The sequence below is a fragment of the Mastigoproctus giganteus genome, chromosome 6, assembly GCF_048544385.1.
Source record: "Mastigoproctus giganteus isolate SK-2022 chromosome 6, ASM4854438v1, whole genome shotgun sequence".
In the NCBI taxonomy this organism is placed as follows: domain Eukaryota; kingdom Metazoa; phylum Arthropoda; class Arachnida; order Uropygi; family Thelyphonidae; genus Mastigoproctus; species Mastigoproctus giganteus.
Genome location: NC_143580.1, coordinates 80,668,873 through 80,695,556, shown reverse-complemented (window position 1 = coordinate 80,695,556; position 26,684 = coordinate 80,668,873). Strand labels below are relative to the sequence as shown.

General features: G+C 38.4%; 1 protein-coding gene across 1 annotated transcript in view; it reads right to left on the bottom strand.

Moving 5' to 3' along the window:
- tapas (tudor domain-containing protein 7 tapas) overlaps positions 1–26,684 on the bottom strand; it is a 279,776-nt gene that overhangs the window by 166,805 nt on the left and 86,287 nt on the right. Inside the window, exons 8-9 of the mRNA XM_090376230.1 lie at positions 20,022–20,126; positions 1,187–1,300 (exon numbers count right to left, since the gene is read on the bottom strand). Coding sequence (XP_090232356.1) covers positions 1,187–1,300; positions 20,022–20,126 — 219 coding nt within the window. The remainder of the gene's footprint in view (positions 1–1,186; positions 1,301–20,021; positions 20,127–26,684) is intronic.

Genomic DNA, 26,684 nt, shown 5'->3' with positions numbered 1-26,684 from the left:
GTCAGCTTATTATTCCTTTCTATCCTGGGATTACTACTTGTGTTTAATACCTAACCCAAAATTACATTCGTAATTTTATTTTAATTCAATTTAGTTTAATATAATTTTATTTTATTTTCTCTAATTTACAGTTTCATATTTCCGACACGTGGGGTAGCTAGTGTATTTTAATACTGATTATTTCCTTAACTTACTTTTTCCGATTTCTTACACATGGGGATTGCTAGCATATACCATAAATACTTTATATCAGACATATCTGAAACTTTTTCGTAACTCTCCACAGCAGTACAGACCTTTTTTCTCTCTCATATACCTACTTGACCTCAGTAAGTTATCCTCTTTCATTTTAACCTTTCACTTTCACTGCGCGGTGATCTGATTGAGGCATATAAGGCCTTGAATGGGTTGAGCACGCTGAATTCTGATGGGATCCTTCCACTCGTTCAGATTACGAACCTAAGGGGGCATAAATTCAAATTAAGAAAAGACAGATGTAGAATAGATGTGCGGAAATTTGCCTTTATCCAGCGGGTAGTTAATTGCTGGAACAAACTACTATCTGTCGTTGTGGAAGTTGATAGGTTGAGTAAATTTAAGGAGGAACTGGACAGGCATTTGGAGGGAATGGTGTGATTTTTTTTTTTTTTGGCTGATGCTGCATAAGCTCATACAAATGCTTTCTTGCATCACATGCCACTACTACTACTACTTTGTATTCCACTTCTGTCGGGTCAGCCATGAAATATATGCATGCCTTAAATTAAAATTTCTACCCTCATCTTCTTGCGCCGGCTTTTCAAATCTACCACGTGCTGCGTATATTTTATGTCAAAAACATAGGCCTTACTTCTTGCTGCTTTTTCCTTTGATTTTGGTGGGTGGTCCCGGAAGAGGGCATTGAAATCATAGCACATGAAGCATTAAGCACTTCTAATTACTACTTATTAACTTCTGTCCTTGTTCTCACCTTCTGTCCTTCTTCCTTGTTCTCCGTAGTTACAATTTCAGTTCCGTTAACCTTTACCTATTCTGCATTCTACCTACAAATTTATGTATTCATTATGGTGTCACTGGGTTCCTTCTGCTTAATTTTGGCAGTGTCCCTAGTCCATAAACCATTAATATATACTGTTACGTTATAAATAATTTATATACATAACAAAGTACAAAAGAAATAACATACTTTCATCAGAATCACTTGATCATCTGGTGCTAATGATTTTAATCGCTCCACTGCCACGTCTGACCAAAGAAGGTAAGTTTCTGGTGGAATTTCATGAAGGACACACTTCACTGCCTATAAAAAAATATCAACAGTGAAATCAGGAATTCAAGATATTAAAAGAACATAACTATAATAAACAGAGGCTGAATTGTAGATTATATTTCAGAGAACTTGATAACACAAAGAATTAATAGTATATTAAAGACATACCAATGCAAAGTTTAATTGTCAGTTTCCATCTTTCTTATTGTACTCGACCATTTTTATAAGAGAATTTAAAATATATTTATGGATTCTTTTGATTTAATCAAAACACTTCCTCAAATACAATGAGTGGACAGAAATCATGTGATAACTACCTAGTAATGGGTAGGCCTACCTTTAACCCAGATAAGGGCAGTCACATGGTGAGGCATTTAGTCCATTAGTTCACGAAAGCATTTCACAGGTATTTCCATCCATGCTTGCTGCACTACTGTCCATAATTCCAGTGCTCGAACAGACCTTTCCACAGCTTCCCAAATATGCTCCCCAGGGCTCATGTCCAGTGAACAGGGAGGCCATTCCATGGTGTAAAATCTGCAGAATGCTCTTTGAACCATGTTCTAGTCACCATGGCTCTGTGGGGAGATGCACTCCACTGCTGGAAGAGTCCATTGCACTGTGGGTGCAAAATGATCATGAAGGGATGCAGATGGTCTGCAAGGATGGACACAACCTGGATCATTCAGAGATGTGTCTAGACATACATAACAAGAGGTCCCAACATGTGCCGGTGGGACACACCCCAGATTTTTTACTGACCATCAACCTGACTGAAAAGTTCTTTGTTGACATGGCAGATGCATAGCTTTGTTCAGTTTCCGCCAGATATGCAGCCTCCCATCTGCTCGAAATAACTGGAAATGGGACTCATCAGATCCATCTTCAGTCATCCAGGGTCCAGTGCTGATGTTCTTTCGCCAGGTTGAGATGTAGAGTCCTGTGCCGTGATGTGAACAATGGGCCTCTGCTGGGTTGGCAACTCCCATAACCTATTGCGACTAATGATCGCCTGATGGTCTTTGTGGAGATGTTTCTTGCACCACCCTCGTTGAGGTCAGGGGGTCATTTGTGACACTGTAACTCTCCGTTTGGCTGAAAAAATGCGAGACAAACATCGATGGGCACATTCATCCACCACCTTTCTCAACCAACAGTGCTGTGCACAATGAGATATTATTGCGGAAACGGCTTATTCCCGATACACTCTTGACACTGTAAAACAGGGATAGTGCAATTTGTGTACCACCTCCGCAACAGTGACCCATGTGTCAGGCATCCATCATCCCTCTTTCAAAATTAGTTAACTCATGACGTTTCTCCATACATCGAATTACCATCTATATGAACCTGCCAAGCAGTGGGTTCATCCACTAGCAAGAAGAGTGACTACATCACATTTCCCAAGAACCCCATGAATTCTGTCCTTTCAGTGTAAAACATTACATAAAATTGAAAATGTGACTAATGCTATTTCTTATTTATTTAAATATGCAACCTATTCACCAACTTAATCAGAGAAGATAATATTTAAAAATAATGTAATAGTTAGGGCGTGCAATGAGACAAATGAGTAGTGTCCATTGATAAACCTCTCTGTCAGTTCCCACTCAACCATACGTTTATCCATTGTAGCAACTTACCCTTAATGCCATACCTCTCCAATTTGTACAGCAGTCTTCCATGAGCAACAGTATCAAAAGCTTTCCTGAAATCCAAGTATATGATATCAAAATTCTTTTTGGCATTCAGTTCCTTTGTGATCACAACATAGTATCCAATCAAATTGGTCAGAGAAGACCCTCCTTTAACAAACCCATGCTGTGTCTTAACTATTACTGCAGTCTTGTCCAGATGATCCTGCAATGCTTCTTGACCCAGGGATTCCATTATTTCCCGTAGCACACGTTAAACTACAAGTCTATAGTTACTTGTGTCACCTTTTGAACTCCCTTTGTGAATTAGTGATACATTTGCACACCTCCAGTCCATGGGGACCTCCCCTGAGTCTAAGAAAGCTCTCATAATTAAGGCTAAGGGTTTGCTTACTTCCTTTGTTGCCTCCCTTAATATAACTGGATAGATCCCTTCTACCCCAGGTGCCTTTTTTACATTTAACTTCAACAATTTCTCCATTTTGCTCTCAGTTAGTACAAAATCACTTAGCTCCCTGTTAGAGTTTGATAAACTTCTGGCACTCCTCTCATAGAATAACTCCTCATGTGTGAACGTAGATGCAAAATACTCATTCAGTTTATCAGCTATCTGAGCATGATCATCAAGAGTCATCTATGATCATCTATGTTAAGTGGTCCAATCTGATTCATCCCTTTCCTTCTAGAGTTTACATAAGTAAAGAACTCTTTGGTGTTTTTCTTTGCATCCTTTGTCAAGGATTTTTCGTAATCTGCCTTTGCCTGCCTAACCTTCTTTGTGACTTGATTACAGACAATTTTTTATCTGCCCTAGGCTTCTGTGTCACCTGATACTTTATATGCATCCCATATATTTTCCTTCTCTGCCAGAAGCCTCATTAGTTCATCTGACATCCATTTAGGCCTAAACCTTGAATAGTACTTCTTAGTTGGAATGAAAAGCCTAGTAGCCTCCAAAATGAAGTCCGTGAAGGCTTCTCATTTAGAATTGCCCGTTAGTAACGTCATCAGTTGATTCCACTGTACAGAATTTAAAAACTGTCTGAGACCACCGTAGTCACCTTTAATGAAAGCAAAAACCCTTCCCATTACCCTTGATGGTACCTCTTTGAGTAAATCCCACTTCAGCACACTGTGATCACTGCCACGTAGTGGTTCCTTTATCTGCAGATTTTTGATGCATGAAGAATCACTACTGATAATCAGATCAAGAGTATTACTCCCTCTAGTTGCCTCCCGAACATGCTGCTGTAGAAAACAATCATCCAATAAATCCACAAAAGCCTTGCTAGTGTGTGAGTGACCAGCCCCCAAATTCCAGTCAATCTCTGGGAAATTAAAATCCTCCATTATAAGACACTCTGATTTACTGGCCCACTATTTCTCTGCACAATTGCTCATTATACTCATCAGATTTATTTGGCCTATAACACACACTTACTCTCATTTTTTCTTTCCCCGGTGCTTATGTGACACCAAGTAAACTCAACATTGCATTGTCCACCAACATCAATTGGATGCATTTCCTTATATTTTGTGTTTCTTAACTAAGAGCATAACCCCTTCTCCCTTTCTGTCCTGTCTATCCTTTCTGTACACATTGTACTGCCCAAATTCCAGTTCTGCACTGCTTACGTCTGTTTGACACCATGTATCTGATATTACAACAATATCTGCCTTTGACGTCTTGACTAGCACTTGAAGCTCATCAAATTTATTAACTATACTCCTAGCATTTGTGTACATGCAAGTATACATGCACCTGTTTCTACTCTTAGTTACCCTAACACAGCCAGAGTATTTTTTTTTTTAATAGGACTCCCAGCAGTCCTCGAAATGCAAACTCAGGAGATGGGAACTCAAAATTTCTTTATTGCTCAAAAATTAGTAGCGTAGTTATTATTTGTTATTCTATGATTAAGTTGAATTTGTTTGTTACCTGAACTTGGGTAATTGCAGTAAGAAACTACAGTCTCCTTCTGCTTGTATCTATAAACACATTTGAATTATGAAGCAACTTTGTTGTGTCAATAATAACATTTAATTCTGATGCACCATTATAGTAGTAGTAGTGGCAAATGATATGATATAGAAGAATATATAGCATCAGCTCAAAAAAAAAAAAAAAAAACCCTACAGACTTCACCCATCCATACCCTCCAAGAATTTGTCTGGTTGTTCCTTGAATTTATTCAACCATCCACTTCCACAACAGAGCCGACCGGGCTAGCCGGGTGGGTAAAGTGCCTACCTGGCAACCCAAAGGTTGCGGGTTCGATTCCCGCCTCGGGCTTGGATCAAAGTACTGCAAAAACCTTGGGAGGTGCATTATGTCCACAGAATGCCTATGTGCCAACAACTACCAAAAAAAAAAAAAAACTTCCACAACAACACATGGAAGCCTGTTCCAAAAATCAAACATCTGCTGATTGAAGACAAACTTGCACTTATCTATCCTGCAACCATCCTTCCAACTGAAATTTATGCCCCGTCATGTGTAGTCTCAGCAAAAGGAAGAATGCTCTTCACATTCAGCTTACTCAATCTATTCAATGCCTTGAACACCTCAATCAGATCGCCCCACAACTGTTTAGTCTCCAGGAGCTGCAATTTGCAGAACTGAAGCCTTTCCAGGAAAGAGCACCCTTTTGTTCCCTTCTCCAATCTAGTTGCCCTTCTCCGCACCCATTCCAGCAGATCTACATCCTTCCTAAATTGAGGCCTCCAGCCCAGTATACAATACTCAAGATGTGGCCTAACCATGGCTTTGCACAAAGGGATAATTGCCTCTGTATCCCTGCTAGTAAAGTTCCTGTATATCATTGACAAAACCACGAGCTGTCCTGGAAGCGTGTCTTTACTGCTCAAAGAATTTAATAGCAAACTGCACAATTACTCCCAGGTCTTTTTAATTTTCCACTACCCTGAGTGTAGTACCACACAGTTGATAAGTTACTCTAGGATTACTACTACCCATATTCAGTACCTCACATTTGTCAATTATAAACTTCAACTGCCATTTTTCAGCTCATTGACCCAATTTTCCTAGATTTTGTTGCTGTAGTTCATGATTATTGTGATTAACCATCCTGCCAACCTTTGTATCATCTGTAAACTTCGACATTAAGCCCAATAATACCTTTATCGATATCAGTAATAAATACTGAAAACAACAATGTGCTCAGCACTAAACCCACGGCGGGGAACTCCACTGAAAACAGTAGTTCATGAAAACCAGTGCCCATTAATAACCACTCTGTCTTATAGTACTAATACTTAGAGATTAATATACCAGCTGTGTGGTATCACACTCAGGTCAGCAGAGAATGAAAGACTTAGGGGTAGTTGTGCACTCAGATATGATGTTTTCTGAACAGTGTAGACAGGTGCCAGGACTGCTCATGTGGTTTTGTCAAGGATACACAGGAATCTTTTTCAGTAGGGATAGGTAACTAATTATTCCCCCTTGCATGAGGTAATGGCTAGTTCACATCTTGAATACTACATACAGGTCTGGAAGACTCCTTTTAGGAAGGATGTGATCTGATGGAACAGGACCAGAGAAGAGCAACAATACTGTTCAAGGGAGCAAAAGGGTTCTTGTACCAGGAAAGACTTCAGTTTTTCAGATTGGAGCATTTGGACTAACTAAGTACTTGCAAGGAGATCTGTTTGAGGTATTTAAGGCCTTGAACAAATTCAGTAAGCTCAATGCTGATGGGAATCCTTCCTCTTGCTCAGACTACACGAGGGGCGTAAATTCAAATTGAGAAAGGATTGTTGCAAGTCAGATTTCCAGAAATTTGCTTTCAACCAGAGGGTAGCTTGTATAAATTCAAGGAAGAACTAGGTTGTTTTTGTTGCTGTTATTTGGTTTTTAGGAGCATTAGCAACTAAGGCCATATTGCTTTGGGGATATGCGGAGGTCATTCCGTGACTTTTCCGCATCCTCCGTGTTTGGTGATCAAGGGCTTGAACCCCGGTCTAATCAAGAAGCATGTGCTATGCACTGCTGCTCCTGCCCACCTGGCTATGGAGGCGCCGAAGAACTAGGTAAACATCTAGAGGGGGTGGATGGGTTAAATGGGAAGTGGGCTCTTTTTGCATCATTTGCCACTACTACTATTAATAATAAATGGACAATTCTGTGTTAATGAATTAAGCAATGGATTATAACAAGTAAATTTGATTTTGAATTATAAGCTAAATCAACACAAAGTTGATATGGATCTCAGCACTTCTTAATTTCTTTTGATATAAAGGATGCAAAATTTAAATACAGCATATATAAGACAGCAGACACTGCTTATTGTGATCTTTACATTTCACAGCTGATTTGATAACAATAACCAAAGAAACAAGAATTCAGTTGTGCAGGCCTTGTTTCTTGGTGCAAAGCAGAAATGTGTATATAAAAAGGATGAAGTGGATGAAAAAAAACATTAAAATAAACCAGTATAAAATACTTTAATTTAATGCAATAATATTTTATGGAGTAAAGACACCAACAACTATATGAACAGTAAGAAGCAACAGCAATAACTTGATCTGCAACAAGTCAGAGTTCAAGAACAAATTGAGATGTTACATAGTCACTTTCATGACACATCCCCAAACCACAATAAGGCAAAAAAAAATAACATAAACAGAACCACTGATTACACTAAATGTAATTTTTTATATATATTAGTACATCAGATCAGTGATAACATTACATGAATAATAACATTTATCCACAATCACAATACGTGATATGCACTGTAATTGTAGAAGTCCAATCGTGTGAAATATTGATCATCCAAAAAAAATTTTTTTGTTTTGATTTTTTCCCTTAATTTCACTCAAAACAAATTGATGCATTTAATGTTTAACTGTAAAAAACAAAAATATCACATAAATATAATAAAATCTTGATCCCAGTTATATAATGCAATATGAATAAAGCAGAGAATAGCATATTTCATACCATCACTAACTTCTGTATAACCCCAACCACACTAATATGATGCATTTGGTCGAGATTCATTATTGGGTACAATGTTATGACTGCTAGCGATACGGCAGTGATTGACAGCAGCCAGCTCCACCCAGTGGGTGGAGTCTGCTTCTGTCAGTATGGTAACATCTGGCATGGGTGCCAGGCAGTGCATGTCACCCGTGTCATCCACCACCCACGTAGTAATGGGTTGTCAACATGGTGTTGATGTAATCATAAGCCTTAATTTCATCCGTAATTAAAAAAAAAAAAAAAAACCATGATTTTTGAATTTGGGAAGGTTGAATAAAACTGGGGGTGTGGGGGCAGGATCCCCTACACCCCCGGTTTTACAAAAAAAAAAAAAAAACTTAATTTCCCCAATTTCTGTGTTTGCTTGCCATTTTCTTTTGGGTTCATCTCCGTTGAGAGCAGGTGTTAATCCTACTGCTTCTGCCGTCGTGAGTTTTCCTTTGTATTAGGTATTTATTATTATTTTTTTTGTTATGTATTTAATTACCTTAAATTGCACAGTTTTCAATTCCGCATTTAATTTAGGCCATTTATTAAATCAGTGAGTCCTCCTTTGTATTATCCGTATTTAATTTTTTTTTAAGTATTTAATTACTTTTAATTGTGCATTTTCAATTCTGCATTTAATTTAGGCCATTCATTTAATCAACACCTCGTGACATCCCGCATTTACTTTTTGGTTCGTCGAGGTTGCGTGTTAATCTTACTGTCGCCATGAGTCTTCCTTTGTTGTAGGTTTTTATTTTTCTGAGTTCAACCCCAATGGAACGAATCAGTGCGAGAATGTTGAGTCGATTGGAGCAAGAAGGATGTAAGTGTATGATAAGACTGGTGCCAGAAAAATAAATTGATTGCAAGTATAAATGTTTCTTGTGTGAAAGTAAGATGAGCTTGGCCAAGCGCAAAGATCATTTAGATGGCTATGAGAAGGTCTGCAGAACAAAAGGAGCCAACGCTCATTACATTAAAAGATCAGTGTGAAAGGGGTCGTGGTTTTCCGGGAGCAAGCTCAGTATCATCGATGTGCTCCTTCTAACTAATTATTGGGTTATGAAGGTGCCAGTCGATCTTATCACAAATGAGCTTGGTGCCAGATCAGTGACCGTGAGTGATTGGAGAAGTTATTGCCGCGAGGTATGTGTGCAAGTGTGTGAGAGTGAAAGAGGTATGATTGGCAGTGTAAATGTGATAGTGCAAATCGACGAAAACAAATTTGGGAAGTGAAAAGACAATCGGGGAAAAAGGATGAATGGGAAATGGGTGTTTGGGGGGGGGGGTTTGAACGAGGAACAGGAAAGTGTTTTTTACAGGTCGCTGAAAATAGGAGCAAAGATGTTCTCCTAGACATCATTAAGACTTCCATTTTACCCGGCACACTAGGAGACGAAGGTTTTAAGCATTTAGCTGTAAACCACTCAATTCATTTCAGTGATCCGGAAACTGGTGCAAACATGAACAGCATCAAGGGGACATGGAGTACTCTAAAAAGGCAACTGTCATTAAGCAGAGTCAATGACCAGTTCGACTCCTACCTTGCAGAGTATATGTGGCGAAGGAAGCATCGGGACAGTAACAATCTTACAATGGAATTCTTGAAAGCTGTTTCCATAATGTACAAGGCCGACACTCAGGAATGAATGAGGAATTTCCACTGATCAGGTGAGTGGTTTTCATTGTCTTTTTAGCATTTCTGTTGACATGCATCCCCAATTTTCAATGTTAATGCTGGTGCAATCGTCAAGTTATCAGCTGTTGCAGGTGGTGTTAATTTTAGTTTCTTGTCTGTAAAATCAAGCATTTCTGTTGTTTCCATGATCAGCAATTCTCTGGTAATATAAGAATCAGCGGTTGCACGTGGTGTGAATTTGGTTCTTGTTTTAAAAAAAAAACAACTTTCGTTTTTCTGTTGTTCACGTGTGAATTTTCAGGGTTAATGCTCATGAAGTCATATAGTAATCAGTGGTTGCATGTGGTGTTTCATCGTAAAGCTTTTCTGTTCACATGCATCAACAGTTCTGATTTTGCTCGTGAAATTAGTAAAAAATAAAAAAAAGAGCAGGGATCAGAGGCAGTAGCCCCCATCAAAATTTTAAAAAAATTATCATAACCATTTTTGTTCACGTGCATCTACAATTCTCGTTGTTAATTAAGGCTCGTGAAATAGTCTAGTAATCTGCATGCGAAAGGAATCGGTTGCACAGGGTGTGAATTTTTGTCATTGTTTTTTTTAAAAAAAAATGTTGTTTCGCCTTTTTAGTGAATTTGTGATGTGACTTTTTGCAATTCCTGTTCAATTTTTTGGTTGTGCCGTATTACCTGAGGTCAAGAAAAGGGTGAATTTTTGTTTTTAATTTTTAAAATTGAGTTCATTTCCTTTTCTTTCACGAAAATTCATTTTAAATTACCTTTTCCCCTTTCCTTTTTCTTTTCAGCTCAATAAAACTTATTCAAATGTTGCGTGACATTTTGTGAATCCACAAAAATGTGTATTTTTGTATTTGGATTTTTAAATTTATTGGATTTGTCCTTTGTTTTCAGCCACCATATTTATTGCTGTGCCACGTGTCATTTGCCTGTCACTTGACATCCGCCGGGTCAGGAGAGGAGGGGGAATGCAGTGAGTGGGTGGAGTCACAACCCATCAATTACTGCTTTCTCCCTCTTCTCCTCGCCGCCATTTTTTGGCAGCTGTACTCGATACTGAATCTCTACCATGCATTTAAACTTTATTAAAAAAACACAAAAAACTATGAATCAAGAAACAATAATACGCTTCACTGTTTCTATTAGATAGTGTAGTATTGACATTTAATTTAATTTAATTTATTGATCTTATTAATTTAAAATATCATGCCCCAAACTAGAGCAGCAAAGCAACGGGCACAAAGTGGCAGGAGTGCTGTGACTCGGGGGAGAACTGAGGGGGGCAATTCTCCAACGCATCACAGCCTAAAAAAATGTGCAACTCGTGAAATGTTTGCCAAACTATCTGGAACGGAACATGATATTGCCATGAGGGATGTCTTTGTGTGTGCGCGATGTAAGGAAATCAGGCGACAACTCAGCGTTGTTATGGGCCTATATGAGAGTTTGAAGGACATGGTGGATGCGCTCGAAAGATCTAAATTGAGGGGCCCATCAGGCTCTCAGCTGCCCACATCAACGCCAGAGATTGCACTTGGTCATCACGCAACACAGCGGCAACCCCCAAGGTAGATTGCGCTGGTCCCAAAGGAACTAGTAGTTGTTGGTGACTATTGTCAGGGAAACATCCTTTGTAAAAAGGATAGGTGGAACAGGACCAGGGTATGTCTGCCAGGGGCAAAGGTTGATGACGTTGTAGAGCAGATATACACGTTGGCACTAATGATATTAAGAGTAGGAGACCGGCAGAATTACTTAACAAGTACAGGTCACTGATGAAAAAAAGCCGTGAATTAGGGTTGAAATTGAAAGTGTCTGCAATTCTGCCCAGACACGATAGGAGGGAGTATATGATGAGAGCCTTGTCGATCAATTCGGCCCTGGAGGGATTGTGCACGGCTCAAGGGGTAGAATTTTTTTCAGCCTGGACTGTACTTGTTAACAGGAGAGACTGCTTCTACAGGGATGGGATACACTTAAATAGAAAGGGTGCAAGAATGTTTGCTGATGCTATCGAGGCAGTGTTAGGTGGGTCGGAAAACTGATAGCTTGGGGGGATACAAGGACTGATAGTATAACAGTAGCCGTAGGCAGAGGTGAAGGTGATTCTTGCACAACTTCTATTAGAATAAGTAGCGACCTGGAGCGAGGAGTGTTGGGGATTTCAGGGACGGATGGCAGTCATCGTGAAACGTGGGTATACGGGATGTGTTAGAGTAACTAAGAATAAGAATAGGTGCATGTATACTTGCATGCATACCAATGCTAGAAGCATAGTAAATAAATTTGATGAATTTGAAGTGTTGGTCAAGACATCAAAGGCGGATATTGTTGGGATATCAGAGACGTGGTGTCACACAGATATAAGGAATGCCGATCTGGAATTTGGGGAGTACAATGTGTACAGAAAGGATAGACAGGATAGGAAGGGAGGTGTTATGCTGTTAATAAAGAAAAACATAAAATCAAAAGAAGCGCATCCAGTTGATATAGATGAACAGTGCACTGTTGAGTCAGTTTGGTGTGACATAAGCACTGCGAAAGCAAAAATTAGAGTAGGAGTGTGTTATAGGCCTAATGACTTGAATGAGTACAATGAACAATTATACAGAGAAATAGAATGGGCTAGTAAATCGGAATGTCTTATAATGGGGGATTTTAACTTCCCAGATATTGACTGGAACTTGTGGATTGGGCACTCACACACACACTAGTCAGACTTTTGTGGATTTATTGGATGATTGTTTTCTGCAGCAGCATGTTCAAAAGGCAACCAGAGAAAGTAATACTCTTGATCTGGTTATCAGCAGTGATCATTCATGTATTAGGAATTTGCAGATAAAAGAACCACTAGGTCGCAGTGATCACAGTGTACTGATGTGGGATTTACTTAAAGATTTAATTACCATCAGGGGTAAAGGAAAGGGTTTTTGCTTCCTTAAAGGCGAGTACAGTGGTCTCCGACAGTTTTTAAGTTCTGTACAGTGGGATAAACTGACGATGTTACCAACAGTAAATTCTAAGTGGGAAGCATTCAAGGAATTAATCATGGAAGCTACTAAAAGTTACATACCTATTAAGAAATATTGTTCAAGGTTTAGGCCTAAATGGTTGTCAAATGAACTAATGAGACTCGTAACAGAGAAGAAAAATGCATGGGATGCATATAAATTATCAGGTGACTCAGAAGCCTATGGCAGATAAAAGTTAATCTGTAATCAGGTCACAAAGGAGGTTCGGCAGGCGAAGGCAGATTACGAGAAATCCTTGGCAAAAGATGCTAAGGAAAACAGCAAGGATTTCTTTACTTGTATAAACTCTAAAAGGAAGGGGATGAATCTGATTGGTCCACTTGACATTGATGGTTCGACTGTTGATGATCCTGCTCAGATAGCAAACAAACTGAATGAGTATTTTGCATCTACATTCACATGTGACGAATTATTAAGGTTTGAAAATGGCAGAAGGTTATCAAATTGTAGCAAGATTCTTAATCATTTTGTAATAACTGAGAGCAAAGTGGAAGAGAAATTGTTGAAGTTAAACGTAAGAAAAGTTAAACTGGATAGATCCCATCCACCTGGGGTGGATGGGATCTATCCAGTTATATTAAAGGAGGTGGCAAAGCAACAAAGCAAACCCTTAGCCATAATTATGAGAGCATCTTTGGACTCAAGGGAGGTTCCCACGGACTGGAGATGTGCAAATGTATCCCCAATTCACAAAGGGGGATCGAAGGGTGACATGGGTAATTACAGACCAGTTAGTTTAACTTCTGTTTAACCTTGACAAATGCAAAGTACTGCATATGGGTAGAAGTAACCCCAGAGAAACGTACCAACTGTGTGGTACAACACTTAAGGTGGTAGAAAATGAAAAAGACCTGGAAGTAATTGTGCAGGCAGATATGAAGTTTTCTGAGTAATGCAGACAGGCTGCCAGGGCAAGTCATGGGGTTTTGTCAATGATATATAGGAATTTTGCTAGCAGGGAAAAGGAGGTGATTATCCCTCTGTATAAGGCAATGGTCAGGCTACGGCTTGAGTACTGCGTACAGGTCTGGAGGCCTCATTTTAGGAAGGATGTAGATTTTCTTGAGCGTGTACAGAGAAGGGCAACAAGATTGGTTAGGGGAATGAAGGGATCCTCTTACCAAGAGAGGCTTAAGTTCTGCAAATTGCAGTGGCTGGAGACTAGGCACCTGCGCGGTGATCTGATTGAGGTATATAAGGCCTTGAATGGGTTGAGCACGCTGAATTCTGATGGGATCCTTCCACTTGTTCAGATTACAAACCTAAGGGGGCATAAATTCAAATTAAGAAAAGACAGATGTAGAATAGATGTGTGGAAATTTGCCTTTAGCCAGGGGGTGGTTAATTGTTGGAACAAACTTCCATCTGTCGTTGTGGAAGTTGATAGGTTGAATAAATTTAAGGAGGAACTGGACAGGCATTTGGAGGGAATGGTGTGATTTTTTTTTTTTTTTTTTTGTTGGCTGATGCTGCATAAGTGCATACATTTGCTTTCTTGCATCACATGCCACTACTACTACTACTACACTCAAATTCACTTTCTTTCCATTCACTGATTTTTTTTTGGTAGTAAAATTTTAAAACACAGTAAAAAAGATAAGCATCAATCAATCACAAGTGCACACGGCACACACAAATTGGAACTAACACAACAACAACACATGCAAGTGAGATATGGAGTAAAAAGTTTACGAAGTTTGGATATAGGAATGAAGAGCAGATTGTGAAAATTTATTTACAGTATGTTCTTTTTATATGATTGAAGATTTCAGTGAAGGAGAAACACAATACACTATAATAATGAAAAAACACAGAATTCCAGCTATTGGTATTATCGAAAGGCAATAAGATCGAATTTACTACCTGTTTATAACAGATTTTATAAACAATTGGGCTTTTGCCCAATAAACCGAAAACTGCAAATTGTTTTATGGTTGTGACATCCAGAAATGTGCTTTGGAAAAATATCGCAGATGCGTAAAAATTGATTCTCATCACCGAAGATGTGATTCTAATGAACGATGAAAGTGTAGTGCATTTTACTGATTTGAATCTGTTCTTTAAAATTTGATTCTATAAAGTGGCTGATTCTAATAACCAGTGATCACTATAACTGGCACTTACTGTAAGTTCATCAATACCATTGATAAATATACATAGCAACAATTTGCCCAACACATTGTATCCATTGATTACCACTCTGTCTTCTCCCACCCAATCATCCCTTTATCCATAAGAGCAACTTGTTCTTAATGCCATACTGTTCCAAACCTATACAGCAGTCTTTTATGTGCAACAGTTTCAAAAGCTTTCCAGAAATCCAAGTATAAAACTATCTGTGCTGTTTATCCTAGTTAGGGGTCAGCGACATGCATGGAATGCTTGTCATTCCTCCACATTGATATGATATGCCCAGCCGAATATTTACAATCCAGCTGGCTGGGCCTGATGCTCTTGGTTTTATTTTGGTGTTTCCTTCACCCAATGTCAATGCAAACGTTTATCGTATTTGAACCCCGGTCTACTCACAAAGAGCACGTGCCACTGCACTTTCACTCCTGACCACTCGGCTATGTCATAGCCCTCCAGAAATCCAAGTATATGATATCAAAATTATTTTTTGCATCCAGTTGCTTTGTGACCATATCGCAGTATCCAATCAAATTGGTCAGATTCTTCTTAACATACCCATGCTGTGACTGAACTATAACTGCAGTCTTGTCTAGATGATCCTGGAATGCCTCTTAAACCAGTGACTATTATTTTTTTCCGGGAAAGAAGTTAAAGTAACAGGTTCATAATTACTCGTGTCACCCTTTGATCCCCTTTGTGAATTGGGGATATATTCACACATCTCCAGTCCATGGGAACCTCCCCTGAATCCAAGGATGCTCTCATAATTATGGCTAAAGGTTTGCTTACTTCATTTGCTGTCTCCTTCAACATAACTGAATAGATCTTACCCACCCCAGGTGCCTTTCTTATGTTAAACTTCAACAATTTCTCCACCACTTTGATTTCAGTTAATACAAAATCATTTAGCTCCCTGTTACCGTTTGATTAACTTCTGGTATCCACTTCCCTACAGACATTCCTCGTGTGAATGTAGATGCAAAATACTCATTCAGTTTGTCAGCTAGCTACCTGGGCAGGAGTATCAACAGTCAAAACATCAATAACAAGTGAACCAATCTGATTCATCCCCTTCCTTCTAGCATTTACATAAGTAAAGAATTCTTTTCTGTTCTTTTTAGCATCCTTTGCCAAAGATTTCTCGTCATCTGTCTCCGCTTGCCTTACCTCCTCTGACTTGATTACAGACTATCTTATATCTACCACAGACTTTGTGTTGCCTGATAATTTAAATGCATCCCATATATATATATATATATATATATATATATATTTAATCAGCATGACCCACACTTGTAGGTAGAAGGAATTTATTTTGTAGAGACAGTATCACTGGAACAAAGGCAGTGCAAGGGTTTTTACCAGTATCTTTAAGGCTAACCTAAGGGTTCAGGGAAACTGATAGCTGGGGGAGAAGGGGAAGCTGATACAGACAAGCATTTATCTGATGATATGAGTCAAGGTACTGCTTGCAGACATCAAGAATCTTTGTTTGTTGCTGTAAGAGCTGATGTTTGTAAGGTTTTCACAGGGCAGCAACATTTCAAATGAGCTGGAAGGTAAAGCTAGGGAAACAATGCTGAACTTGAAGGAGTGTAGCAGGGTAGTAAATTACAGGAGAATACTTAGTCTTAACTGTGTTCACATTAATGTCTGGACTGTTGTCAACAAAACAGGTGAATTTGACTCAAAAAAGAAATTGAACTTTTGGTTAGAACAGCTAATACTGGCATAATAGTGCTTACAGGAATGTGGTGCCACCTGGAAATTAGGGATGACGGGTTCCATTGTATAATGTATCTTGGAAAGATAGAGAAGAACGGAAGGTGTGATGGGAGGGTCATGCTTTTTATCAAAAGCAGCACAAGTACAAAAAAGCTGAGTGAGAAGTTACTTCTGCCAACATAGAATTTGTGGTGTGAGTTAGTTGGAAACAAAAGTATAATAAGAGTGGGAGTAATCTGTAGAGCAGAAGATTGCAATGTTATGGGTGACTTTAGTATTCCCCAGATTGATTGGAATAAGTGAGAGAGAAACTCACCTTGGATAAAATCTTTTTAAAATAAACTAGATGTTTATTACTTGTACCAGCATGTTAGAGAAAATACTAGAAATAAGAATATTCTTGACTCACGAATCAGATGACATTACAGGGCTTAAAGAATAGGAGCCAGTGGCAAGTAGTGATCTTGAATTCATTAATTGGAAGATAAAGAAAGCTATCATAGTTGATAAAGGTAAAGGCATGGGTTTTAATTTCAGAAAAGGGATTATACTTGGGCAGATTGTAGAAGGAGGGCATTCTACATTAGAATCATGGAATACACAGAAATAATCATTGAAGCCACAAATGCATATATACCATTAAGAAAATATAGCAAGAGCAGGATACCAAGATGGATGAGTACGGAGCTCACAAGTCTAATAAAGCAGAAAAAAGACAGCACGGGAAAGTGACAGGGTGATGAAAAGTACCGAAGCCTACAACAGCTGCAAGTTGATCTGTAACAGAAGTACAGATAAGATTAGAGTGGTCAAGGCAGTGTACGAGAACAGTGGCTAAGAGAGCAAAGAATGGGGCAAGGAGTTTCATGTATGTGAATACAGAGAAGAAAAAAACAAATTGGATTGGACCCTTGTGCATTGCGTGGGCAAAGGTCTTAGATAATCCAGCAGATGGTCATGAATTGAATAGGTACTTTGAATTGAATTGACTGGATAACTGAAGAGGAATAGATTGTAGGAAATTTTTTAATTTAGCCAGCAAGGTTATTGATTACTGGAACAAGCTACCTTTGCAGGTAGTTGAGGCTGACAGTTTGAAGAAATTCAAAAGTTAACTGGATAGTTACCTATGTTGGGAGGGAAGTGCATAATTTATATTTTCCTATATCTATTTTTTTTTTTTTTTTTTTGCTGGTGCAGCAAAAGCCTGTGGCTCCCCTGCAATATATGGCTAATTTGTACTAAATACTTCTATTAAATAAGAGAGCTTAGTAAGCTCAGTCCAGATAACAGCTTTCTGAATTAACATATTTGATATATCACAAGAGAAAACAATTCTTACCAAAATACTATAAGAATTCAAAGCACATTAATAATTTAATATAAAGGACCCACCCATTAGCAGACAGTGATTGATCACAATTCAGTAAACTACTTTACAGAACTTTACAGGTACCATCCCCAAAGAACACTATAAACATTACCCTTTTTGTAGGCTAGTTTTCATTTTTCGTCCATGCTTTGGTAGACAAAACTGAGTTTTTTTTAAAACTTTTTTGTAGTTTTTATGAAGCAATGGTGTATATATAAGTTGCAAACCTACACACTATTATTCTTGCACCTTAAAAATCTTTTTTGAATGTTGTTAAAAAGAATGGAAAGTTTTCAAAAGATTTTATTAAATGACACAAAAAAATATCTTGAGTATAACTGTATGTACATGTGTAATTATAATTATTAACTAACGTACTAATTATATTAATGCTGTTATTAACAAAGGTTAAGTGATGCTACACTGAACACACATAAAAGATACTGATTACTGTATGAGCAAGGAAAGTGGGTGACAGTGTTGAATTTAAAAAAAATGCTCAGGAGAGGTGGTGCCCTGGCAGTCTGGCCATAATGTCAAAACAAAAATCATCAGTGAATCAGCATGGTAACCTATTAACAGGTTGCCATGTCAGTAAAAGTAAACACAGTCTATATCAATGAATAGGATAAATTCTAATACAGGTATATAGGATAATGAACTGTGAAAAGTTAAAAATGACACGTTATCTCTGTTGTCTAGGATCTAGCTGAAAGTAAATGGTTCAGCCAGACTACTAAAAGCCATAAACATAAGTTGTGCATTTTGTAAAAATGGGGAATTCTATAAACGAATGGTAAAAAGTTTTCCAGTTTTCACACATAGGTGGTTCATTCACTCTCAGCATAAAAATGGGTCAGATGGCTATGTCCTTTGCTGAGCCAAGCAAGAACTTCCTCTCTTCAGAGGAAGTTCTTGCTTGGTTAAGACTAGACTGCCACTGCTTGATGATATGGCTTAGTTTATCTATAACCTGCCTATGCCAAGAATCTTGCCATTAGGAATATATAAGTATCTATTCCTGAACTTCAGAACTTTGATACTTATGGCACAGACTGATTCTGATTGTTTCCAACTTGAATAGAATATTTGACTGTAGTCTGTATACGGAATTGACAGTTATACAAGTAGACTGTTGCTTTAGCAGCATATCAACTAATTTTCCCTGAACCTGATGTGGATGTCAAATTCAGATTCAGCAAGTGAATAAAGTATCTGCTAAATCCAGAACAGAACTGCATGAGAATTATAACTCATCCACTGATAAAGCCTGTAATCTGTTTGATGAATTGGTATATACCATATCATTGGTAATGGCTCAAGGGCTAGTTCAACTGCATGCAGCACTGCTATGTATGTGCAGCTTTCTTCTGGAGTCTAGCTGGCTACCATTTTCTGTGGAAGAACAGCAGCTGGTCCCACATGTGATTCTGCCTCAGCAAACTGCAGACTGATAAATATCAGAACATTCTGCTTAATGTGCTGAAAGAGTTGCCCACACAACATGCAAATTGGCCCACGAACATGCACTTCTACAGATATAATATATGAGTAGAAGTTATGCTTGGGAGGTGTTAATGTAATTATTATTATTAATCCTCAGAACTACGTTATTTACAGTGTAGACAGATTGTGATTGTTCCACAGTAAGCATAATGAATTTGAATATTCTGGTAAAATTCAAAGAAGAAATCTGGTAAAGTCAAAGAAGAAACAACACACTACACAAGATGAAAGGGATAATGTGGTATGGGATATGGATCTATTGAAGAGTTCAGCACAGTGCTGAAGTTCCATATTGAGCAAAAAAGAATTTGCTGGCACCAGGCATTTCATTTTCTGGTATTGATGCAGAGAAAAACAATTAATTCCCTTCACCATGCAAGGATTTCTTATGTTGATTGCTAATTAAAATGGTTCAATCAATACACTTGGTTGAATGTAAGATCTGTTGGAATGGAGATTCTTCACTTGATGGTGGTGGTTTTAAAACTAATTCTGCTAAACAATGGGAACATGTTTCTCTCAAATCCAACTGCCTAATATATACAAACTTAAAGGAAACAAAGTATGAAATGCTTGTTAGAAAAGGTGAAATATTGTGATCATAAGTGAACAGTTTGTGGTGATTTATTTGAAGGTACTTTAATATCTGAAATAGTAACTGAGAAAAATTCCTTACCTGAAACGGAATTTCAGCAAGTATATCAGAACATGATTCTATTTCACATGCATTTGCTACTGAAACTATTTCAGAATTCCCAAAATCTACATAAAATACTTCAGCCTGAAACAGAAATATAAACTTAGTGTATCCATTCACAAAATTAATACACACAGATAAAATAAAATTAAAAAATAATAATAATAATAATAATAAACAAAAGGAACCACCAGCTTGGGAAAGAAGACTTCAGCAGAAGATAGAAGAATAAAGAGTCAAGATAGGTCAACTGACCCAGTACCAAAGGGGCAATAGGAGTAAGAAATTAATTGGAAAAGTGAAGAGCATCCTCAAGAGAGACAGCATCTACAGCAAACATGAGACAAAAAAAAAAAAAAAATATATCGGAGAATAGGAGAGTACTTGGACACATTGAAGCAGAACCTCCTTGCACTCAGCAAGAGACGCCACTGATACAAAGAGAGCTCCCAGAGGAAAATAAACAACCGAATCTTCGATGAGGACCAAAGAAGCTTCTACAGGAGTCTCAGAGGAGACAGGAAAGAAGGGAATGGCCCACCTGAGCAGAAGACGATTGAGGAGTTCTGGGGAAACATATGGAGCAGAGAAGTAAGACATAACAGCTGAGTCCCCTGGACAGAACTAGAATGCAAGAAAACCAACGACATACAAGAAATGATAGGGTGGGAGATTTGGGAAGAAGTAAAATAGATGATCAACAACTCTCACAACTGGCAAACTCCAGGAATAGATAACGTCCACAACTACTGGTACAAGAAGCTTACTTGCACACACAAGCACCTGGCAGAGCAGTTCACTGAATGATAAGGCACCCAGAGATAATCCCGAAGTTTCTCACTCAAGGAATCACATATCTGAAGTCTAAAGATGAAGATACAAGGAACCCGGCATAGGCCAATCACCTGCCCCCCAACAATGTACAAGATCCTGACCAGCTGCATAACCAGAAAGATATCAGACCACTTGGAAAGCCAGAACATAAATGGCCGAACAGCAGAAAGGATGCAAGGACCCACAGATGCTGCGGTTATGGAACAAGCCTACAAAGAACCACTGCAACATGTACACAGCCTACATTGATTACTGCAAGGCCTTTGACTCCATGCCTCATAGCTGGCTAATAGAGGCGCTGAACATCTACAAAGTCAATCCGATAGTGACAAACTTCCTAGGAGAAATGATGGTGAAATGGAGTACATTAAGGTCGAAAACATCACAACCAGGCATATCCCCATCAGGTGAAGAATCTTTCAGGGAGATGTCCTGAGCCCATTGTGGTTCGGTCTAGCACTTAACCGCTATCCACTATGCTCAACAGTAGCAAGTATGGATATAACCTCAAAGAAGGAAGGAATAACCTGTAACACCCTCACCCACCTGATGTACATGGATGATATCAAACTACGCGGGAAGCGAGAAGCACTTCCAGCAACTACTCCACATCACCGAAAAATTCAGCAATGATATTAGGATGGAATTTCGTCTAGACAAATGGTCTAGACTAACTCAGGAGGCACAAATGAAGCTAGAAAGATGGGCAGAGAAGACACTCCGTGGCATACACAATGATCTCCATCAAGATCACTTAGATAAAATTCCTTCCAATGCATGGCTCGTGAGAAGGATACTCTTCCCCGAGACTGAAGGATTCATGCTCGCCATCCAAGACCAGGTAATCAATAACAGGAACTATAGAAAATACATTGCTAAGGAGCCTGGAGTGTTCGATTACACATGTGTACGATGCCACCTGGCCTCAGAAACAATCCAACACATCAACTGCTGGATGCAAGTCTGGATGGTCATCCAGACTTGCATCCCGCAGTTGATGCAAGACTGAGTACATCTACGAGTGAGTACATCTACGAGTCATGTCTACGAGTCATGTCTACGAGTCATGTCTACGAGTGTACTCAGTCTGGATGGTCATCCAGACTGAGTACACTCGTAGACATGACCAGGTAGCCAGGATAATACATCAGCAAGGAAATACTAGTTGATCAAAGAAAGTGTACCTTACTACAAATACGAACCCCAGGCAGTACTAGAGACCCCAACCCACAAGCAATACTGGGACCGTGCCATAATAATGGATAGGACATTCCTGCATAACAGACCGGACACAACCCTCATGGACAAGAAGGAAAAGGCTACCTATCTGATTGACATAGCAGTACCCAACACTCACAACCTGCAGAAATCTTGTGGGGAAAAAATCAGGAAGTACATGAACCTAAGACAGGAGATCAAAGAGATGTGGCATATGCAACAAGTAATGACCATCCCGATCCTCATGTCAACCACAGGTATGGTGCCAAAGACCCTACATAACAGCCTAGCAGCAATAGGCCTCCCAGCGAACACCTACAAGGAACTCTTGTAGGATAGTCAGTTCCTGGATCGACAGTAACACCAGACATAACAACCACCACCCTGTGTACTTGGTAGCAATACCCATCATGAGGTGGAACCCCCAATCAGGGAGAAATAATATGGGTAATAATAACAGTGTCAGTATAATGAATTCTTGAGGGCAAACAAAATATATTAGTTAAGGGAAATTGTCATAGAGAAATACAGAAGTCAAAACAATAAGTTGTATATTACAAAATAATTATAAGAAAAATTATTAAATGCAAGTTTGTTTTTGCAGTGAAATTTTCAAAAATTGTTTGTTTTATTGGTTGTCATTTTCACCAAAACAAAACTTTTATTATTTATGCAGGGAAAGAGAAAAACAAACACAAAAATATAGTCTGTTTCATTTTCAAATTTATAAAAGTATAATAAGCAAAACCATCAAATGAAATGATGTAAACAATACTTCTTCACACAAAGCAAACAACCATACAAATAATTTCAATTCTGGCACTTCATCACTACATTTCACTAAATATATAAACAACCAATAATTTTCAAAATTACTCCAGTAAGGCTTTAGGAATGTAGAGAGATCAAAGGTCACTTATCTCAAACAGGTAATTAACTGCTCAGTTAGTAGATCGTTGCAACACCACCAGATTCTAAAAAATAAACAATCTTTTTTGATGGTCCTTTTCAAAGTAGTTCCCATTTAATGAAATGCATTGACTCCAATGTTTCTGCCATTCTTCAAAAACATGGTGGAAGCCATTTTTTGACATGCATTTGTGAATCACCTCTGATATCTTTACAGCTTCTTCTGACAACCAGAAACATTTCCTTGCAGCTCCTCCTCTATCTTTGGAACTAAGCACAACCATCAGATGAAAACAATACTTCTCCACACAAAATTGAAAACAAACATCAACAATTTCCACACTGGCACTTCATCACCATATTTAATTAAATATGTAAACAACTAATCATTTTCAAAATGACTCAAGTATGACTTTAAGAATGTAGAAAGATCAAAAGTCACATCTTGAACAGGTGGTTAACTGCTCAGTTAGTAATCACTGCAACACCACCACCACCAGATTCTAAAGAATAAAGATGAGAAATGTACATTCTATATACATTCTATGTTTAAGGAATTTTTTTTTTTTTTTACAAATTTTGTTATAACGATTACATTTTTAATATGTGGTATGAATTTTTATTATGTTAAACTGACAATTTCATTACAATGATATTCATTAAAATGAAATGGTTTACATAACACTATTGGCAGGGGATAGGAAAGATTTTTATACACAAAGATACACAGTAAATTGGCAGGGGATGAAAAAGATTTTGTTATACCATAAAAATATTTAACATTGTTTTAACAATATTTAACATTGTTTAATATTGTTATAATAACAATATTATAACAATATTTTGTTACTTTGATGTTTGTTATAATGTCCTTTTGCTGTAACACAATAATAAAAAAAGTGATAATAAGCTTAAATAACAAAATTAATAACAAAATAGGGTTTGAGGGCTGTTGAATAAAGAATGATCAATATTTTTTTCACAACATACCTTTATTAATTTTCCATATTCTGATGGTCCTATCAAAGTAGTCGCCATTTAATGAATTGCACTTACTCAAATGTTTCTCCCATTCTTCAAACACAGGGTGGAAGCCGTTTTTTGACACATGTTTGAGAATCACCTCCGATTTCTTTACAACTTTGATGACTGCAATCGTTTTCCTCACAGCTCCTTTAACTTTGAAAATAAAAAATTTTAAAAAATTGTAGGTGCAGGGTGTAGAGAAGCTGAGGAATGCATTTCACATTAATGCAGGCTAAATATGCGATGACAGTACAAGCAATTTGAAGATCTCACATTGTAATAATGCAGCATCCACCCACCTGCATGCAGTTGTGGTCATTTTCAACAAATGTGATCCTGCAAAGTGTGCAGTACAGGTCTGTAGTAAGGATCCATAACAGTCATGATGTGGCACAACATGGTGATACACTATTTTTTGATTGTCAAAAATTTTTGGGCCACTGATTTTTGGGAATGACTCAAGGGATTTCTTGGGATGGAAACAAAATTTGAGAACAGCTTACTGTTCCTCGCATGTCACATCCATTGTTATGTTGGTAAAACGGAACAGGCATAAATTTGACCTACAGCCAAGGTCACACACAATGACCTTGGCAATCAGGCTGATGCCTGTTCATTTTGCCTGCCTGCATAACAATGGACAACTGTGCATGAGTTAAATGTGCAACTGCTATGTGGATGCAACTTAGTTCGGTCTTAGTTCCATAGCTCAGCTATACACAGCTAGTAATACAGTTGTTCATGAAAAATTATGATCATTCTGTTGGTTGTTGTTGTTTGTTTATTTGGTTTTTAGGAGCATTAGCAACTAAGGCCATATTGCTCCGGGATATGCGGTGGTCATTCACTGACCTTTCCGCATCCACCGTATTTGGTGGTGACGGGCTCGAACCCCGGTCTAATCAAGAAGCGTGTACTACGCACTGTTGCTCATGATGATATGATGAGAGCCCTGTCGATCAATTCGGCCCTGGAAAAATTGTGCAAGGCTCAAGGGGTAGAATTTTTTTCAGCCTGGTCTGTACTTGTTAACAGGAGAGACTGCTTCTACAGGGATGGGATACACTTAAATAGAAAGAGTGCAAGAATATTTGATGATGCTATCGAGGCAGTGTTAGGTGGGTCGGAAAACTGCTAGCTTGGGGAGATACAAGAACTAATAGAAGTTACTGGAAAAGGTGAAAGTGATTCTTGCACTGCTTCTATTGGAATGAGCAGCAGCCTGGAAAACAAGATGCAGAGTATTTCAGAGACTGCTCGGAATCATTGCGGTACAAGTAAACACATGGGTTGTGTTAGGGTAGCTAAGAATAGGAACAGGTGCATGTATACTTGCATGTACACCAATGCTAGGAGTTTGGTAAATAAATTTGAGGTATTGCTCAAAACATCAAAGGCAGATATTGTTGGGATATCAGAGACGTGGTGTCACACAGATATAAGGAATGCATAATTCCAATTTGGGGAGTACAACGTGTACAGGAAGGATAGACAGGATAGGAAGGAAGAGAGGTTATGCTATTAGTTAAGAAACACATAAAATCCAAGGAAGTGAAGCCAGTCGACATCGCTGGACAGTGCAGTGTCAAATCAGCTTTGTGTGACGTAAGCATTGGGAGATCACAATTGAGAGTAGGTGTGTGTTACAAGCCTAATGACTCTGATGAGTATAATAAGCAACTACTGGGAAATAGAGTGGGCCAGTAAATCAGAGAGTCTTATAATGGGGGATTTTAATTTCTCAGATATTGACTGGATTTTGTGACTTGGTCACTCACACACTAGCAAGGCTTTTGGGGATTTATCGGATGATTGTTTTCTACATCAGCATGTTCAGGAAGCAACTAGAGGGAGGAATACTCTTGATCTGATTATCAGTAGTGCTTCTTCGTGCATTAAGAATCTGCAGATAAAGAAACCACTAGATGGCAGTGATCACAGTGTGCCGAATTGGGATTTACTCAAAGAGGTAACTACCATCAGAGGTAAAGGGAGGGGTTTTTGCTTTCATAAAGGCAAATACGGTGGTGAATCAGATTGGTCTGAGACAGTATTTAAATTCTATATGGTGGGACCAACTGATGTTACCAACAACAATTTCATATTGGGAAACATTCAAAGAATTTATCTTGGAGCTACTAGGCTTTACATACCAATTAAGAAATATTGTTCAAGGTTTAGGCCTAAATGGAAGTCAGATGAACTAATGAGACATATGGCAGAGAAGAAAAATGGATGGGATACATTTATTATAAATTAATGGGTGACATGGAAGCCTATGATAGATATAAGTTGGTCTGTAACCAAGTCACAAAGGAGATTAGGAAGGCAAAAGCAGATTATGAGAAATCCTTGGCAAAGGATGCAAAGAAAAACAAAAAAGAGTTCTTTACCTATGTAAACTCTAGAAGGAAAGCGATGAATGAGATTGGTCCACTGGATATTGATGGTTCAACTGTTGATGATCCTGCTCAGGTGGCTAACAAACTAAATGAGTATTTTGAATCTACATTCACCCATGAGGAGTTAATCAGGGAGAGGAATGCCAGAGGTCAGTTAAGCTCTGGCAGCGAGCTAGATAATTTTGTAATAACTGGGAGGAAAGTGGAAGAGAAATTTTTGAAAATAAAAAAAAAAGGCACTCAGAGTGGATGG